General features: G+C 41.9%; 1 protein-coding gene across 1 annotated transcript in view; it reads right to left on the bottom strand.

The window, feature by feature from the left end:
• TRPM8 (transient receptor potential cation channel subfamily M member 8) overlaps positions 1-20,041 on the bottom strand; it is a 380,221-nt gene that overhangs the window by 108,409 nt on the left and 251,771 nt on the right. The window contains exon 14 of the mRNA XM_070933161.1: positions 15,411-15,556. Within this exon, the coding sequence (XP_070789262.1) occupies positions 15,411-15,556 (146 nt within the window). The remainder of the gene's footprint in view (positions 1-15,410; positions 15,557-20,041) is intronic.

Below are 20,041 nucleotides of genomic sequence, written 5' to 3'. Positions count from 1 at the left end.
ATTTAAGATTGTATTATGAAGCAGCAGCTTTATCACAAATTAGTGATTGGTTTAACTTAACTGAAGAAAGAATGTTAAACATAGAAGGTTATGATTTGTTATATGGATGGCATGCTTATTTGTTGTATGAAAAAAAAGTGGATAAAGTGTTTAAGGGTCATATACTCAGAAATGCATTGTTGAAGGTTTGGAAAAAGTACCAATATAAGCTGAACTATAAGATACCTATATGGGCAAATCTCAGACATGCAATAGAAAATATAAGTATAGAGCAAAAAATAGAGGTGATTACCTATAAAGAGCTTCTTCTTTTGGAAAGGGGTAAGTTGCAACTGAAATCTCTAGATGAATTAAAAGAAGAAGGGATGATTTATACTTGGTTTCAGTATGGTCAGCTTCAAGCTAGATGGAGGGAGGATCAAAAAATTGGGATTATGCAAAATGAGGAAAATTTGGTGAAACAGATTAGAGATCAAAGTCAGATGCATATTAAAAGGTTGTATAATGCATTACTGGAAATAGACTCAGAAACAGAATTGGTTAAGGATTGTATGATAAAATGGGCACAAAACTTTCAGGAACCAGTGATGATGGAAACGTGGGAAAAGATTTGGGTCAGAAATGTTAAATTTACGCAAGCACAAAACTTGAGAGAGAATTTTTATAAAATGTTTTATAGATGACACTTAGATCCTAAAAAATTATCATGTATGTACTCGAACCTGCAAGCTAAATGTTGGAGATGTGAATGTAATGATGCAACCTATTATCATATATGGTGGACCTGTAAGAAAATCAAGGCATTTTGGATAAAAATTTGGTGGGTGATGCAGAACATTTTGAAAAGAAGGTTGAAATTTACTCCTCAATTGTTTCTAGTGGGTATAATTACGGACTGTACAGTTTCAGAGACTAAATTGATTTTGAAGGACCACATGCAAGAAAGATACGTATCAGAATGGAGAAGATGGATTGATTATATTCAAAATAAGTATCAGACAAGAAAATATCAAATAGCTTATGAATGAATGTTAGTATTAGAAGTATTTGGTTATCTGTAGTGGAGTTAAGGTTTCAGTGGGGGAGGCAGTACTTTGAGGATAAGTAGATTAATCTAGTTTATGTTTGATTAAATTAAATACCTTGTATTTTGCTCTGGGAAGTCGGGGGGGGGAGGGTGGGATGAAGGGGGGGAAAGGGTGGGGGGAACATGGGGGGGAAAATTTGTATTTCTTTTTTGTAAAACTTTTCAATAAATAAAAAAAAAAGACCAGATGCCTGCAATTACTGCAGGTTCGAATCTCACCAAGGCTCAAGGTTGACTCAGCCTTCCATCCTTTCTAAGGTAGGTAAATTGAGGACCCAGTTGTGGGGGCAATAAGCTGACTTTGTATAAATATACAAAAGAATGAAGGCTATTGCTTAGCGCATTGTAAGCCGCCCTGAGTCTCCGGAGAAGGGCGGCATATAAATCTAATTAAAAAAAAAAAAAGTTGGGGCAGTGGTGGCAACAGGCAGCAGCAATCCCCGTTGCCTAGAACAGTTGATTGGTGGTATTCTGGGAGGCCGATCCAACTGCCAATCATCTGCAAAGGCTCCAGTATTCCCCGGCTGAGGCAGCAATGCAGAGGTGGGATTCAGCCAGTTTGGTCAAACCAATTGTTAACTTTGTGTGCAGTTTGGAGAACCGGCTGATCCCACCACTGGCTGGTCTGGGGGTGCTCTATGTCTGCCTGCCCTGCATGAGTTCATCAAGCAGTTCTCCGAGGCTGCCCTGCTGCTGCCTGCCGCCCTGCTGCAAGTGCACCCTTCCTGGCCTGCATGGTGGACTGTAGCACCCAGTGAGCCCAGAAAGAGGAGAGAGAGTGGTATGAATGGATGATGCTTGGCTTCCAGTGCAACGAGGGCAGGTAAAATAAGCAGCCGGGTTGCTGCTGCTTTTCATTGGAGCACATGTAGCAAGATGGGGCTCCTCTTGACATCCCTTTTCCCCCCATCGCTGGGCATGGCTAGGGTTGCCAGGTGTCCACTATTTGAGCGGACAGTCCACTTTTTTCACATTATGTTCACTATTTTTTTTCACAAAATAGTGGACATTTTTTTATTCAAAAGCTTTATGATGAAATAGTACGTAATCTAAAACTGTACAGTCTAAGAGAATAAGGATAGGAGAATCGCGTTTTGTCTTTTTTTTCATAAATCAGAATGAGACAAAGATCGAATGCTCATTGCAATAATCACATTTTACACAACAGCGAAAAAATGCATTAAAGCAGTTATCTTTTGATATCAAAAATGTAGTAATGAAGGTTTTTGCCGAATTTTCGAATTCTGCGAAGAAACGAGAAGCGTTGAAATCATTTTTTGAGTTTTGTGGGTCAGAATTCCATGAAGTTTTGTGCCATGTTCCAACACGTTGGTTAAGTTTGTTTAAAGCGGTCGAAGGACTTCTTTTAAACTGGATACCTCTAAAATCGTATTTTATTTCTCTTGGATCTGATGAGTGCCATAAGGTTATCTGGAACCTTATTTCGGATCAAGAAAATGAACTCGCAAAGGACGATGAACCAACAATTTCAGAATTGTATTTATATTTCACGCACTTCTTCATGTCAATAATGCAAGACACCCTACTGAAGCTGGGAAGCAAGAAAATTCTTGCATGTGATCTTCACATTATCATGTGTAAGCTGTGTGATTCTTTGCAAAAAAAATATGATGAGCAGTTTTTTGGAATGAAAGTTTTATTTGCCTTACGTAAAAAACATTTACCTGAGAATGCCGTGCAAAAGTTCAAGAAAGAAGCCATCAACGTGTATCAAAGAGCCATTGCGTACCTAGAAAAGTGGTATAATTTCATCGATTCAGTATATGAGATGCTAAATTGTTTCAATCTAATTGATCACAATAATCCTCCAACTTTAGAAGAAATGACGAACATATGGTTATTATCACCATGGCGAGAAGAACTTCCACCCAACACTCTCTTCAATGAAATTTCTGCCTTAGAAGAAGTTTATGTTCATCTGCAGGGCAATTCATCCCTTGATAAGTGGATGTACTTTTTCAAGAAAGAGCCAGCTCCATCCGAGTTTACTGAAACTGTTCCAGTATTGTGCATCAATTCCGGTATCAAATGCAAATGTTGAACGAATTTTCAGCGTCATGGGAAATTTGTGGACTGACAAACGTAACTGACTGCTTGTATCAGTTCGAAGTGAACTTTGTATATTTTTTAATATTTCTTAACGTTGTACTGAAATTAAAGAATTATTCCTTAAACACAAAGAATTGATCAAAGCTGCACAGTCAAATAAAAAATACACATGACAGCAAAGTAAAATGTAATTTAATATTTTACATATTATTATAATATATTTAATGTTTTGAATTTTAAGTAAAGTTTTGAAGTGATTATTTTAATACGTGTTAAAATGTTTGTAAGAAAATATATAATTTAATTGTAAATTTTTTTTTAATTTTTTTACTACTTAACATCCCCCCCCCCCCCCGCTTGTCCACTATTTTTTGGAAGCAGACCTGGCAACCCTAGGCATGGCATGGCTTCCTGCCTCTCACTTAGCCATCGATGCAATTTGGGGATGGCAGGTGGAGAGAGATGGGGTGGGGCGGGGGAGGAAGGGTACCCTACTCCCGGGCCAATTGGCTTCTTCTCTGTCTTTCAGCATCGGCCTCAAAGACAAGTCTTTTGTGAACAGAAGAGCTGCGCTGCAATGGAGAAATGGGCAACGGAGCAGCCAGCTTGAGGGAAGGAGGCTGTTTTCTACTGTTTCCCTGGCCCTTGTCTTTACCTCGTGCCAGCCTCTCCATTGCAGTGTAGCACTCAGTGTTAGCCAAGGACAAGCAGTTGAAGCAGGGTGTGGCGGGGAAGCTTTGTGAAAAAACACAAGGGCTGGGGAGGCGAGTTGGCAATCCCAGCTGCCTGGCTCACAGGAGGCTTGTGGGAGCCTTGCTGGATGTTTTTGTGGTACCTCCAGCAGCAATGGAAGGCAGAGACAGTGGAGGGAGGGAGATAGGCAATCCCACCTGCCTGGATCATCGGAGCAAGATTCCATTTAAGCAAGCATCTAACGGGGAAGGTCTTATCTGCTCACCTGGTACAGTTGAAATCTGAAATCTGACTACCATTCCAATCAGCCATTCCTTTGTTTTTACTTTCACACACACACACACATGCCGGTACATGGGGCACCGCAGAAACAAAATACAGTCCTAAGAAAGTGTCCTCCAATAAAGTGTCCTCTTTATAAACTGTCCCCTATAAAAGTAAAACCTTAAACATGCCCCCCATAACAATATGTCTGCAGCAGTTCCTCTATAATAGTGTGTTATTCCTTGATGTTCTCAGCTACAGTGCTCTCATAACAATAAAGGACATATTACTAGCAGTTCTTTCTTGCAGAAAAATACTACAGTACCTCCTCCTGCTACAGTACGTACAAGGATGTCAAACCAGAAAAGACTAGCACATAAAATTTCTTTTAAACTGGAAGTAGTAAAATATGCTGAGGAACATGGAAACAGAGCAGCAGAGAGACATTTTGGGCTACCTCCAGCTGAAAAAATGATAAGAGAGGGGAGGAAACAGGTGGATCAGCTGCAAAAAGTAAAAGATAAAAGTAAGCACAATTTTCATGGGCTTGCTACAAAGTGGCCACAGTTAGAGGTGGACATGAAAAAATGGATCACACATCACCGGAATTTCGCAGTTTCTACAAAAATGAAGCAAAACGCATTGCTATAAAGAAAAGCATTCAGGATTTTATAGGATCACCATCGTGGTGCTTCAGATTTATGAGGCAACATGGCCTTGCTATCTGCACCAAAACTAGAATTACACAAAAAAATGCCAAAAGAATATGAATCTAAGATTCTGTCTTTTCATACATTTGTAATAGATGCTAGGAAGAAAAATAATTTTGAAATTGGCCAGATTGGGAATATGGATGAAGTCCTGCTAACCTTTGATGTGCCATCTACCGTGTTTCCCCGAAAATAAGATTGGACCTTATTTTCTTTTGACCACTGAAAAAATGGCTAGGGCTTCTTTTCGGGAGGGTCTTATTTCCCCCCCCCCATGTACAGGTATGAGGTGGGGGGACAAGTGGCCCTTTGTGTCAGCTTCCTGAAGCACCATCCCACCATCCATGAAACAGCTGCTTTGCAGGTGCCACTCAGGCTGCAACCTCTAGAAAATGTGGCCGCTTTTGCAGCTGCAAAAGTGGCAGGAGGCCAAGCGATGCACTCCTCTCTCCCTTCTTAACTAACAGTGTGATGGTCACAGAAGGCCATCCCACCATCCATGAAGCATCAGCTTTGCAGGTGCCACTCAGGCCGCTGCCTCCAGCAAGTGTGGCTGCTTTTGCAGCCGCAAAAGCAGCAGGAGGCCAAGCGACGCACCTCACGCAGGGTCACCAATGAAGGAGAGTGGGTGGACCAGCAGCCAAGGAAGCTCAAACCATCATCCCAGTCATGGCTGACCAAGTAGATGACCAAGCTGGCAGAGCAGCAGACATGCCAGGTTCTTTCTGTCCCAGCCCAGGCGATCGTCCTCGGCCAACCCAGGGGGCCACAGCTAGAGAGGAAGGCCCCTTCCTTGGGGGTAAAATTTGATGGAGACCCCCAAAAGTTGGAGTTTTTCCTGGCTCAAGTCCTCAACAACATGCAAGAGTACGGGTGGAATTTCCCAACCCAGGGGGCATGAGTGCAAGTCGTTATCCTACCCTAGAAGGGGCAGCGGCCAGGTGGATGGTGAGCATCCACAACTCCGATGCCCCAGAGCTACGAAACTTCAATTGATTCATGACAGCCCTGCACCACTGTTTCAAAGAACCCCTAGCTGATCGCAAAGCCCATGACCGCATCAGAGTTGTTAAGCAAGGCCACCGTCCTGTAGCTGAATACACCAAAGAATTCCAGATCCTGGCCGGCCGAGTCGACTGGCCAGAAGGAGGGGTCCTTCCCACACTTAAAGCAACCTGATAGCCTCGGTGCCATGGAGGTTTGGGGTTTGAATGGCTCCTGCTTCCCCTGGGGTGGGGATCTTCTCCAAGCCCTGCCAGTGCGGTACTGGTTTTGGGTCATGTCAATCTCTGCCTCCTCTGCCATCAGGTACCATTCATGCAGGTGGTTAGGGGTGCCACAGGCCAGGCAGGCAGTGTACAGGTCATCATTGAGTCCGTCTTTGAACCAGCAGACTAGGAGCACCACATAGCAGAATGCCAGTCAAAAACCCCTGCCAGAAAGCCTGATTGCTTGTCAAAACCCAAACCCCCGAGGAAAAGAAACTGCGCTGAGAAGCCAAGAGGCCACGGAATTCTGTTCCCCTCCAAAATCAGAGGAAGGATCTCCGGCACCCCGAGAGGATCTGAGCCAGTTTGAAAGCAATCCAGAAGATGACCCACTGGTAAGCAACCCTATCGAACCACTCACCCTACCCCTAAGACTTTATATCCCCAACAGAGGGAAAGGGGAGGAATTAGCAGCATTGCTGGATTTGGGATGCACCCGATGCCTAATTAGCCCAACCCTGGCAGGGAGATTGGGAATTCACCTAAGGAAAATGAAAAACCCCATCGCTTTTTGCCAGCTAGACGGAACTGTAGTGGGGGGGGGGAGTCAGCCATTTTTGCCACAGAACCATTGCAAATGAAGCTGGGGGATAATAGCGAGACCCTCACGTTCATAGTAGCCCCAGGAATGGAATGGCTACTAGTCCTAGGATTAACATGGCTGCAGAAGTGGAACCCTAAAATAAACTGGAAGAGAGGAACCTTAAAATTCTAGGGGCATGTAACTTTTACAAATGTGAAAGAGGAAGGAAAGGAAAACAGGGAAATGGCAATGACGGGCCACCCTGCAAAGAATACCAGGATTTGGCTGAGGTACTTAGTGAAGAGGCGTCGGACTGTGCCATTGAGATCCTACCAGGGGCTAAATTTCCAAAACCAAAAATGTACTGCATGTCCCCCAGAGAACTAGATGAACTCAGAGTGTTTATTGCCAAAAACTTAAAAAGGGGTTTCATCGAACCCACTCAACCAAAAATAGCAGCCCTAGTGTTATTCCTTAAAAAGAAAGATGGCTCTTTACGCCTCTGCATTGACTACCGAAACCTGAACACAATCAGCGTGGAAAATATGTACCCACTTCCCCTCATGAAGGACATGCTGGTTCACCTCTCTAAAGGAAAAATCTTTTCAAAGCTTGATTTACGAGAGGTGTACTACCACATCAGAATTAAGGAAGGGGATGAGTGGAGGACTTATTTTAACACCCTGCTAGGGTTCTACCAATTTAAAGTACTCCCTTTCATGTTCGTTCAAAATTGGAAATCAGACCAACTTCCAACCAAAGATAAAATTATCTCAAAGATTACAGAATGTGCTGAAATGGATAGATTGACGCTGGAACTCCAGGATAAGGAAGAAAGTGACTACTATCTTGTGTGGCATCAATGGTACCAATGGCTGGAAAGGAAAATTAGCATAACCGTAGATGATAGAAATTAGGGTGAAAGATTAACAGTAGGAGATGAATAAGGAGATGATACAAGTATATTTTTAGTTTAAAGTAATTGAATTAAGAATCTAATACTATCTTTTCATTAATATGTAAAGTAAAATACTATATATTCTGTTGATGACAAAAAGTATATATGTAGAATGTTGTGCGGGTTTTGTAGGTGGTGAGGGTTTTGTTTGTCTTTGTATTGTCTTTATATCTTTGTTTACATTTTAATAATAAAAAATTATTTCAAAAAAAATAAAATAAAACAAAGTACTCCCTTTCAGATTACAAGGGGCCCCTGCTGTGTTTATGCAATTAATTAATGAAGTGCTCCATGAACAATACAAAGGGGTCCTGGTTTACCTTGATGACATCTAACTTACACCAAAACAAAAGCAGAACATATAAAACTAGTTCAAGCAGTTCTTGCTAAACTCCAAGCTGCCAAACTTTATGCAAAACTCTCTAAATGTGAGTTCCACCAAGAAAGAATTGACTACCTGGGATATAGAATATCCCATGAGGGAATAGAGATGAATGCACTAAAATTAAAAGCCATCATTGATTGGGAGCCACTCCAAACCCGTAAACAACTACAAAGTTTCCATGGTTTTGCTAACTTTTACCGTCAATTCATTCCAGCCTTTGCTAAAATCGCCCTCCCCATTATGAACTTGCTAAAGACAAAATGGGGGGTAACCAAAACCAAGGCAACCCCTTAACTGGACCATGGAATGCCAAGTGGCATTCGAAAAACTCAAACAACTATTCTCAGCCGAACCACTCCTAAAACACTCAGATCTAGAACAACCATTTGTCATCCAAACAGACGCCAGTGACACAGCAGTAGGAGTGGTCCTACTTCAAAACAATGAACAGGGGCAGTTGCAATCATGTGCATACACATCCAAGAAATTGACAGAAACCGAGCAAAGATGGGCCATATGGGAGATAGATGCTTATGCAATACGATGGGTCCTCCTCACATGGAGACAATTCTTAGAAGGGAACAAAATACCCTTTGAAGTCTGGACTGATCATATAAACTTAGAAGCCCTGAAGACTCCATGAAAATTCTCCCTCAAACAAGTACGTTGGGCGCAATACTTTAAACATTTTAATTTTAACCTCAAATATCTCCCAGGAGGAAAAAACCTCTTAGCTGATGCTCTGTCCAGAAAATCGCAATGGAACAGTAAAAAGACTGAAATTGTTAAACCTATGCTCCAAACACCCCAGTTAATCACCAAAGTAATTACCTGAGCACAAGCCAAAAAGCTTGCCAAGAATGCCATGGTCTCAAAATTTAAGGAAGCACTACTTAAGGATGACTGGTTCTAAGCACACAAAAACATTTGTTTGCTCAAAGGTGATTTAGCCTGGGTTGAAAACAAACTTTACATTCCTGCTAGCCAAAGATTGGAGTTTATGAAACTATGCCAAGACTCCAAGATAGCTGGACATTTTGGATTTGTGAAAATGCTACACCTAATCAAAAGGCAATTCTGGTGGCAATTCCTTAAAAAAGATATTGAGAACTATGTGGCTAGCTGCCCCACCTGCGCAGCTGCAAAAAGATGACAAGGAAAGTCCCCAAGGCTCTTACAAACTGTAGCAGATCCTTCAGCACCTTGGAGAGAGATTTCTATGGATTTTGTAGTGGAGCTGCCTGACAGCATGGGAAACACAGTTTTTTGGGTTGTAATGGACCACTTTTCAAAACAGGTCCATTTCATATCCTGACAGAAGATCCCAACAGTCAAGGCATTAGCAAAAACGTTTTTTTTTAATTGAAAAAATTTTACAAACAACAATTTTCCCCCCATTTCCCCCCCATCACTCCCTAACCCCCCCCAAACCCTCCCTCCCCCTGACTTCCCCAAGGTGAAATCCATCCACATTGTGTTATATCATACTTTACCACCCCTCTATTCTCCTCCCTATGCACTATACATTTCTACATCACAATAAGCTATTTTGCCCCCTATAAACTATACATTTCTACACAACATTTAGCTAAAAACTATCTGGTACTTCCTGGTTTGGTATTTATTCTGGACATAATCTATCCAATTCTTCCACTCCCATACATAAGTCTCTTGAGTCTGATCTTTTAAGTATGCTGATATCTTCGCCATTTCTGCAAAACTGGCCATCTTCAAAGTCCATTCTTGAATTGTAGGCACATCAACCCTTTTCCAGTATTGACCAATCAGTAACCTGGCTGCTGTCACCATATGCAATATCAATTTTGTTTCACCCACTGAAAAACCCTTAACTATACCCAGTAAAAACAAATGTGGAGAAAATTGAATTTTTTTCTTTAAAACATTTTGCATAACCCACCAAATCTTTATCCAAAAAGCCTTAACTTTCTTGCATGTCCACCATATATGGTAATATGTAGCATCTAAACAATCGCATCTCCAACATTTCGGTTGAACATTGGGATACATTCATGACAGTTTCTTGGGATCTAAATGCCACCTATAAAACATTTTATAACAGTTTTCCCTTAAATTCTGTGACTGTGTAAACTTAACATTCTGAACCCATATTTTTTCCCATGTTTCCATCATAACTGGTTCTCCAAAATTTTGCGTCCATTTTACAATACAATCTTTAACCAATTCATTTTCTGAATCTCTTTCTAACAAGACATTATAAATCCTCTTAATATGCATTGGACCTTTCTCTTTTATCTGTCTAACCAATTCTTCTTCATGCAACATTAAACCGGTTTTTTGATCTTCTCTCCATCTCAATTGAAGTGTTTTTAATCCACATTTATCGCCTCCATTTTTTTTGTAAATATTTTTTATTTACAATAGATTATGCTGGAAATCAGCCAAACAATGGAGGGAGTTAAGGAGGAGATTATGCTGGAAATCAGCCCATAAAATGCTGGAAACAGCCAAACAATTAGGAGGAGAGTTAAGGAGGAGACTATGCTGGAAATCAGCCCAACAAATAGGAAGAGAGTTGGAGGAGATTGAGGAACTATTCTGAAATTAACTAAATAGTTGGTGTTTTGGAGGGGATCAAATTGAGAATTAATCAAATAGAATAAGCTGGAAGATAGTTAAATATTAGAGGGAGATATAGTGGAAAATATATTAGAAATTGGAGTAAATAAAATATGTCTTTGTGAGAAATCTGTGTAATATGTAAACTGGGAGAAAAAAAACTAAGGTAAACTGATTTAAGGATAAGGGTCAAAGGATTAAAATTAGACAAAATGTTGTTTTATAAAATATAATAAAAATGGAGTGGTATTGAATTGAAATTAAGAATAAATGGTGATAAAATTGTAAGGTAAACACTTAACAAGAGGTTAGAATATTGTAAAAATTATTTTGATATGACTTGTATAAGATATAAGGTAAAGAAGAATAAAGATATGTTTAGAATTGTTATGCAGATGTAAAAATGAGTGAAAGTGAATTTGAAACTAATTTTGGATAGATATAACAGATTTATATAGATGAAAATGTTAAATTTGAGTTAAATTTGGTTTTTTTAAGTTTTGAATTTCTTTTTTATCTTCTTTTCTTTTCTTTTTTGTTTATTTATAAAAGATGTAATGGAAATTGTGAATTGAGCTTGTGAAAGGAATGTAAGCGTGGTAACCATCTATGACCGGGTTGAGATTTTTGCTCTTGAAAGTTATGTTTTATGTTTATATTTGGAAAAAATAAATTTATCGCCTCCATTGAGCTCCCCAACAGATTATCTCAGACAGGGGTGTCCAATTCACCTCCAAATTTTGGCGGGCTTTCTTAAATCTATTAGGCTTCGCCCAGGGGCTGTCTTCTTCACACCACCCCCAAATGAATGGGGGGGGGGAGGTTTAGAGAAAGCTAATGGCTTAAAAACATATTTAAGATGTTTTATTAACTACCAACAGGACAATTGGACTGACCTGTTACCTTTGCTGAAGTAGCTTACAACAACTCTGCACACAGTAGCACTGGTTTCAACCCATTTCAGGTAGCCACAGAACAAGAATTTAACCCCATGCCAGAGTTACCAGCTAAGGAACCTGACATCCCCTCCCTTAAGGAGTGGATAAACAACCTATAAACCACTTGACCAGTGGTCAGACTAGCTCTACAAGAGGCTAGAGCAGCTTTTAAAATTCAAACAGACAAGAAACGCTGCGAACCCAAACCATTCAAGGTTGGGGACCGTGTATCCACAAAGTTTCTCCAATCCTTACAACTATCTAAGAAACTGGGGCCAAACTTCATTGGCCCATTTCCGATCACCAGAATCATAAACCCTGTCACAGTAGAACTCCTCCTTCCTAAGACACTTAGGCAGGTTCATCCGTGTTTCACTGCAGCCAGAACTCAAGCCAGAAATCACTTCAAATGTCAGACCCCTCTTTGCCCACACCTCCAACCCCCATTATGGTGGAAGGAGAACAACATTTTGAAATCAAAGCTATCCTTGACTCCTGCACTCACCATAGCTCCTCACAATATTTAGTGGCATGAAAACACCTACCATTCTCTCGGAATGAATGGGTAGCCAAAAAACATGTAAAAGCCCCCACACTGTTAAGGAAATTCCACCTGAAATGCCTACACAAACCATCCTAAATCTTAATGCATTATTTTTTTTTATGTCTTTCTAGGTGGATTTTCCATTTTTCTGAGGAGGGCAATATGTCAGATCCGTGTATCTGCCATTCTTCGTGGAAGAAGGGGAGGGGGATTTGGAGTTGTCACATTTAGTTCTTTTTCCTATGTGTCCTAAGTAACCTATTTCCTGCCTGGTCCTCTTTGTATAAACTTTAACCTGATTTATAACCATTGCCTGGTGCCAGGAATGCCTGGAGAATTCTCACACCTTGGGAAATGAAAGGGGAGGGGGGGAATGAGTGGATTGCAAGATGACCCTGAGAAGCTCTTCTTATCTGGTTCTCAGAGAGGCTGGTACAATTCATCTTCACACTGGCGGATTGGTCGGAATCCACATCGGACAGTGGGGAGGGGGTTCCTAATTTCCTTTATGCTGAACTGCATGCCCTGAGGGACCCCAGAGCCTGCTTTGAGTTTTGACTTGCTTTCATCCCTTTCAATAAAAGGCTCCTTTTAGGACTTCCGGGTTGGCTCCGCAGCGCCATTGATGGTCTTTTTAGACCGCCGCCCCCGCGATCCCGTTGAGCCGTTCTGACAGCGCTAATCAGCTGTCAAACGGCTTGAAAATCTCCCCTTCGGGAAAAGAAGGGGAGGAGAGCAGGTGGGTGAGGGTAGAGCTCCCCGAAAACCCCTGGATTAATTCCAGGGGTTAGGAGGGCGAGAGCTCCCCGTTCAGCCCACTGAAGCTCCGGATCCGGGGGGACTCTGTTTTTTTTACAGAGCTAGGCATTGCGTCCAATTTCTGCTGTCAAATAGAAGATTAAATGATTTCAAAAAAGCAGGCGGAACAGAAGCAGGAGGACAAGCTTTTTGCAAGTATAATACTTAACTCCGGGGATACAATGTTTCTAATTGGATTTTCTGAGCTGGAAGTAAAGATGGCGTTTCTTTGTTGCGATTTTAAAAGTGAAAGTTAGAAAGGAAAGTCTTCGCTAATAGACTCGTGCTCAGAGACTGGCTTTAAGTTGCTGGAATAGATTTTGAAGAGCTGTTTGGGAAAAGATTATTTCATTTGGTGATTTATAAAGAAATTGCTGAAAGCTGCTCAAAAGGATGGCTCTGACTTTATGATTTTATGGTTGTGGGAAGAAAGAAAATCTTTTTAAAATAAAATGGCTTCTAAGAAAGAAGATCCTGAAAGTGCTGGAAGCTATTTGGAGGTGTCAGAAATGGAACAGTTGTCTGATTTACAGAGCTATAAGGATTTTGATGCAGAATTTACAGAATTTATAAAAGAAGCCATGAATAATCATACTGCAGCTATAAGTAATCAAATAGCAATTCTTAAAGGGATAACAACAGAAATGACTGAGGAGACAAAAACAAGTACGGAGCATGATGATAATTCAGGAGATATTCTGATTGCAGCAGAGAAGGTGGAAGAATCTTCTCAAGAATTTTCGAGCTTATTCTCTGCTCTTTTTGAAAAAATTGATAGAATCTTTCAAAATTACGACTTGGTTTGGAAAAAAGCAGTAAATGACTAGACTTTCGAAGTTTCAGAAGATGAAGGAGATTTGCCAGTGGCATTTATACATTTAATAGAAAAGAAACAACTGAACTTTTTTTCACAAACTCTTGACAAACTTTGGTCCTACAGACAAAGGAATGAACTGATTTATATAAGCAAGAAGAGGCGATTTGGGGGCTCTAAATCAGAGGAAATTTTCTTAAAAAGGGGACAATCTTTGCAGTTACATCAACCTCAAATTAAAATGAAAAACCTCCTCAAAATAGAAGTAGGAGGGATGCAGAAAGACTGGAAAAAATATAAAAAGAAAGCAAGAATGGAAGATTAACCTTTTCTTTTGGCTTTGCAGTTGTTCTACTCATGGTTAAAAATGATTATGTTTTAGGTGTTATAACTACTGAGGGGGAAAAAGCATAAAGTTAAATATTGATTTTTAAATATGATGCATTAATGGTTGAATGTAAGATTAATCCTTTTTGGTTTTCTAGTTTATGTATTAATGGTTAATTATGTTGATGATTATCTTTTAAAATTCTAAAAGTTGGAGGGAGGAATAATGAAGGGGGAAAATTTAGGAACTTAAAAAATGTAGAAATTTAACTACTGAATATCTAAGGTTTATTTTTTGTTATGAGATTTTAAAATATCTGAACTTTGAGAAAAGTAGGAAGGGGAAAAATGTTTTTGCAAATGAATTGAATACTTTACTGATATATTAAGAGAATTTTTAAGGTTTGAATGTTTAATATTTGTTAATGGCTTTAAAACTCTTAGAGTTATTGGATTATACGCTACTTTGAGTCTATAAAAAGGGAGGTTGATGAAATTGTAAAAGGGGAGTTAAGGGGTCTTGGGAGTTATTAAATCTTGCAGTTAGCTAGTTTATTTTAGCGAATGTTTGGTGAAACCTATGCCCTGTTTTCTGTTCTGGGAAGTCGGGGGTGGTGGGTGGTGAGGAGGGGTTGAAGATTGAGTTTACCAAGGATTGATTTTTTTCTTTTTCTTGATGATAGTTTGAATGATTGTTTATATTGTATACTTGTTTGATCAGAAAATAAAAACTTTTTTATTAAAAAAATAAAAATAAAAGGCTCCTTTTGAAATACAAAGTTTTCAAGAGTTCGTACTTTCTTGGGATGGGGGAAGAAGCTGGCCTTTACAGGTCCCTTTCAAGGTTTATATTCTATAACTCTAAAATAAAAGTTTTTCAAAATACTTTCCAAATAATTATGGACATATTTTACTAAATGTAAAGCTTCTTTTATTGATTAATTTTATTTCAATAATGAGATACTAATGCTGCACATTTTCTGCAGAATGAAGTGAACCATTTGAAAAAGCTGATTTTGTGACAGCAAGTAGAAGCAGGGAGATATAATGTGTATTTCACTTAATCTGTTTCCTGATTATTGTTTTCCTGTTCCAAATCTCAGACATGCAGCTTTTTCAAACACATGGCTTCTCTGCATTTAAATTTGAGAAGAGAGAGAAATGACAAGTTTCTGAATTCCTAATTATTCTAACAGAAATCATTTTTCTCTATCATCAAAGAGCTATTTCAGATAAAAGTATTTTCCATGAATGAAATTAATATTGACATGAGCAAGGTACATTATATTTACCATACAATCTTATATTTAATATGTTCATAATTAAATCTTACTCAACAGTTTTAATCGCAAAATTAATGGATTAATAGTCTGTTCTGTTTCAGCAAATAAAACCTGTAAATAAGTTATATGTTCTTATCTTTGCTATTTTACCTGGACTCCTGGCTGAGCAATGAATTGTTGATCCTTAGCTTCTACCGCAAGTTCTAGACAACTGTTTCCACCCCATGCTTCACAGGAATAAATAAGTAACTGTTCTGCCAGATCTTCATCACTGCTGTAACATTCCGTGAACAATTCTAGAACAATTAAAATTCAGAATAGTTAAAAAGCTGTTCTTGGTTTTTAAATTTTACCTGTTAAATTTTATATGGTAAATTTTCATGGCTTCTAAAACCAGTTGTGGTTATCAATCCCTATCCCAAGGCTTCAGTGATGTAGAGACCTGACAGTTTGCAGTCCTGGCCACTGTTTATAATCATGCCCTGATCTTGGAGAAAAGACCAAAATTCAATTCTAGAGCAACTATTTTTCCTGCAGAAAGTCCCAAGTTCAGTTTTGTAACATCCAAATAACCATAGCTTGAGATTTGCTATTATCACTGCCACCAGAATGTCCAGGGAGGAGGGATTCCCATCCCCCTCCTCTGGCTGGGTACAATGTCTGTCACCTCCCTGTAACCCTCCAAGAAATGCCTCCAAGAAAGGAGTGCCCATCTAACTGGATAGGCTTCTTTTTCCCAGATACCCCATGTTGTTCAGTCTCAGTTAATATACTTGATAAATGAAAGATCGGAGCAGCCCGGAGCTTCTGTAGGACAGCTATAACTAGATTTACATGTTCAGCTTTTGTTTCTGACTAGATTACATGTCATCCAAATACACCAGAACACCCTTGTATAAGTGTTTATGCAGGACCTCATTTACTAGTTGCATGAACACTGCAGGTGCCCCCTGCAGGCTGAATGGGAACACTGTAAACTGAAAGCAGCCAAGGGGGCAGTTGAAAGCAGACTTCCACTCATCTCCTACTCTCATCCTAAAATGGTAGTAAGCCTCCACAAGTCCAACTTGGTGAAAATCCTCCCCCTCACCAGGTGGGCTAGCATGTCCTTCATGAGGGGAAGGAGGTACTTATTTTGCACACAAATGGTGTTAAGAGATCTATAATCCACACAGAGATGCAAAGACACATCTTTCTTTTCTCTAAATAAAATGGGTGGCCACCTGGGGTCTAGCTGGTTGGATAAAACCCTGAGCCAGGTTTGTGTTGATGAATGTGCGGATTTCATCTAATTCCCTAGGAGGGAAGGGGGCATGGCCAATGTCATGGCAACACGATGTGAACTTCGGGGCTCTGGAGAAGCATTGATATCCTAACCGTTTTGGGGGTCCATAGAAGATTGTAGACCTCTCATACGGATGGTGAAGAATGGAGGCACGGGCTTCTGAAACAGGGAAGCCACAAATTCCCTGAAGCGCCGGCAAATAGCCTCTGACCCAACGGCTGGGAAGACAGCCATTGGGAGCTGTCTCAAAGCTGGGGCAGTCACACAGAAAGAGAGTAGAACGCAAGGTGGATCGTCTGGGTGAGACTGAATTGTTGTCTTGAAAACAAGATTTCTTTTATTATTTTACTCCCTGGTTTTAAAAACTTTACTGAAGAATGGCAAAAGTGGAAAGGGGAGGGAACGGATGGCTACCTTCCCACTTCCAGTAACAGCAGCGAAAAAGCAGAGGCCATAAATAAAGCGTGAAAATTGATTTAAAAAAAGAAAGCAGAGTGGACAGAATGGCTTTTTGCCAAAATTAATATATGAATGAACTTTAAAATCCTGAGATTTACAATTGAAGGGTTAAAATTTTAAAATTTGCAAAAACACAAATTGAATTTAATGGAAAATGAAGATTTGGCAAATAAAATAAAGTCAACAAAGCAATTTTTTTTTGAAAATGCAAATAAACCAGGACGATGGTTTATTTTTTTTATTTATTTTATTTTATTTTGAATTTGTATACTGCCCTTCTCCCTGAGGACTCAGGGTGGTGAACAGCCAAGTAAAAACATCAAGTACAAATATTAAAATACAATTAAAAATATATATATAAATTTGACCCCATTAATTAAAAACGATAAACAAAACAATTAAAAACACTTAAAAAATTAGGCCAGTCTGGCTTGCTAGAAAAGGAAGGTTTTAAGGGAAGGGCGGAAGGCACTGAGGTCTTGGATTCTCCTTATCTCTGGGGGCAATTGATTCCAGAGGTTAGGTGCCCCCACAGAGAAGGCCCTCCCCCTGGGGGTCACCAGCCTGCACTGTTTGGCTGATGGCACCCCGAGGAGGCCCTCTCTGTGGGAGCGCACGGGTCGATGGGAGGTCGTCGGTGGCAGCAGGCGGTCTCGAAGATAGCTAGGCCCTATGCCATGGAGCGCTTTAAAGGTGATAACCAACACCTTGAAGCGCACCCGGAAGACCACCAGGAGCCAGTGTAGCTCACGCAGGAGCGGTGTTACATGGGAGCGCCATGCTGCTCCCGTCACTACCCGTGCTGCTGCGTTCTGGACCAGTTGGAGCCTCCGGGTGCTCTTCAAGGGGAGCCCCATGTAGAGAGTGTTGCAGTAGTCAAGGCGAGAGGTGACGAGGGCATGAGTGACTGCACAGGGAATCCCGATCAAGAAAGGGCCACAACTGGCGAATCAGGCGAACCTGACAAAAGGTCCCCCTGGTTACTGCCATCAGATGTTCCTCCAAGGACAGCTGCGTATCCAGGAGGACTCCCAGATTGCGAGCCCTCTCTGTGGGGCCAACGACTCGCCCCCAATAGTCAGTGATGGAGTCAACTGACTATATCGGGATGCCGGGAGCCACAGCCACTCAGTCTTGGAAGGGTTGAGCCTGAGCCTGTTCCTCCCCATCCAGATCCGCACAGCCTCCAGGCACTGGGACATCACTTCAAGGGCATCGGGGTGGCCTGGGGTGGAGATGTACAGCTGGGTGTCATCAGCGTACTGGTGGTATCTCACCCCAAAGCCACAGATGATCTCGCCCAGCGGCTTCACATAAATATTGAACAGGAGGGGCGAGAGGACCAACCCCTGAGGCACTCCACATATAAGAGGCCTCGAGGTCGACCTCTGCCCCCCTGCCAACACGAACTGCGACCGGTCGGAGAGAAAGGAGGAGAACCACCGTAACACGGTGCCCCCCATCCCCAACTCTTCCAACCTGTGCAGCATGATACCATGGTCAATGGTATCAAAAGCCGCTGAGAGGTCTAACAGGACCAGAACAGAGGAGCAACCCCTGTCCCGAGCCCTCCAGAGATCATCAACCAATGCGACCAATGCCGTTTCCATGCTGTGCCCGGGCCTGAAACCCGACTTGAATGGATCTAGATAGGATGTTTTCTCCAGGAATTGCGGAAACTGTCGCGCGACCACACTCTCAACAACCTTCGCCAGGAAGCGAAGGTTGGAGACAGGACGGTAGTTGGCCAATATTGCCGGATCCAGGGACGGCTTCTTGAGGAGAGGCCTCACCACCGCCTCTTTCAAGGCGGCGGGGAAGTGACCCTCACTCAACAAAGCGTTGATAACACCCTGGAGCCAGCCTCGTGTAACCTCCCGGGAGGCCAGTACCAATCAGGAGGGACACGGGTCCAGTAAACATGTGGCCGCACTAAGTCTCCCCAAAATCCTGTCCACATCATCGGGAGTCACAGCATCAAACTCCTCCCAGGTAACATTCTCAAGACTATTCCTCGTCACCCTGCCCTGATCTACCCAGTCAGAGTCCAAATCCCCCCGGATCTGAGCGATTTTGTCATGCAGGTATTGTACGAAATCCTCCGCCCTGCCTTCCAAGGGATCCTCCCGCGCTCCTGGGTGGAGCAGGGAGTGGGTTAACCTGAACAGGGCAACCGGACGATTCCCTGATGACGCAATAGAGGCGGAAAAGTAATTAAACTTTGCCATCTTTATCGCCACTAGGTAGGTCTTAATATGCGACCTTACCAGTGTTCGGTCAAATTCAGCGAGACTGGCCCTCCAACTGCTCTCTAGGCGTCTTTTCTGGCATTTCATCTCCCTCAGCTCCTTGGTGAACCAAGGAGCTGTGAGGGATCGACACCGGGTCAGAGGCCGCAAAGACAGGACTCAATCCAAGGCCCCACCAGCCGCCCGATCCCAGGCAGCTACCAGGTCCTCGGCCGAGTCGTGTGCCAGATCTTCAGGAATTGGCCCAAGCTCCGTCTGGAACCTATCAGGATCCATCAAGCGTCTGGGGCGGATCCATCTAATTGGGTCCGCCTCCCTGCGGCGAGGTGTAGCGGTTCGAAGGTCTAGATGAAGGAGTGAGTGATCTGACCATGACAAGGGTTTCATGTCTATATCCCCTATAATAAGACCACTGGCCAGAGACAAAAATCAGGTCCAGCGTGTGTCCCCCCCTGTGAGTGGGGCCATGAACTAACTGGGTCAGGTCCATGGCCGTCATGGAAGCCATGAACTCCCGAGCCATCTCCGACGTTTCACCAACGGACGGCAAGTTGAAATCACCCATGACCATAAGCCTGGGTGTATCAACTGCCACCGTGGCTATCACGTCAAGTAGCTCAGGCAGGGCCATTGCCATGCGGCAGGGAGCCAGGTACGTTAGCAGCAAGGCCATCTGAACCCCATGACCCCATCTCACAAAGAGGGACTCACATCCGGCAATCTGTGGCACAGTGGTCTCCCTTGGACCAAGACCTTCTTTAATAATAACTGCCACCCCCTCCCCTCCC

This window comes from Pituophis catenifer, unplaced genomic scaffold (assembly GCF_029215685.1).
Source record: "Pituophis catenifer annectens isolate HBS135680 unplaced genomic scaffold, rPitCat1.0.hap2 SCAF_1, whole genome shotgun sequence".
NCBI lineage: Eukaryota > Metazoa > Chordata > Lepidosauria > Squamata > Colubridae > Pituophis > Pituophis catenifer.
Note: the sequence above shows the minus strand (reverse complement) of the source record. Positions and strands in the feature narration are given on the sequence as shown.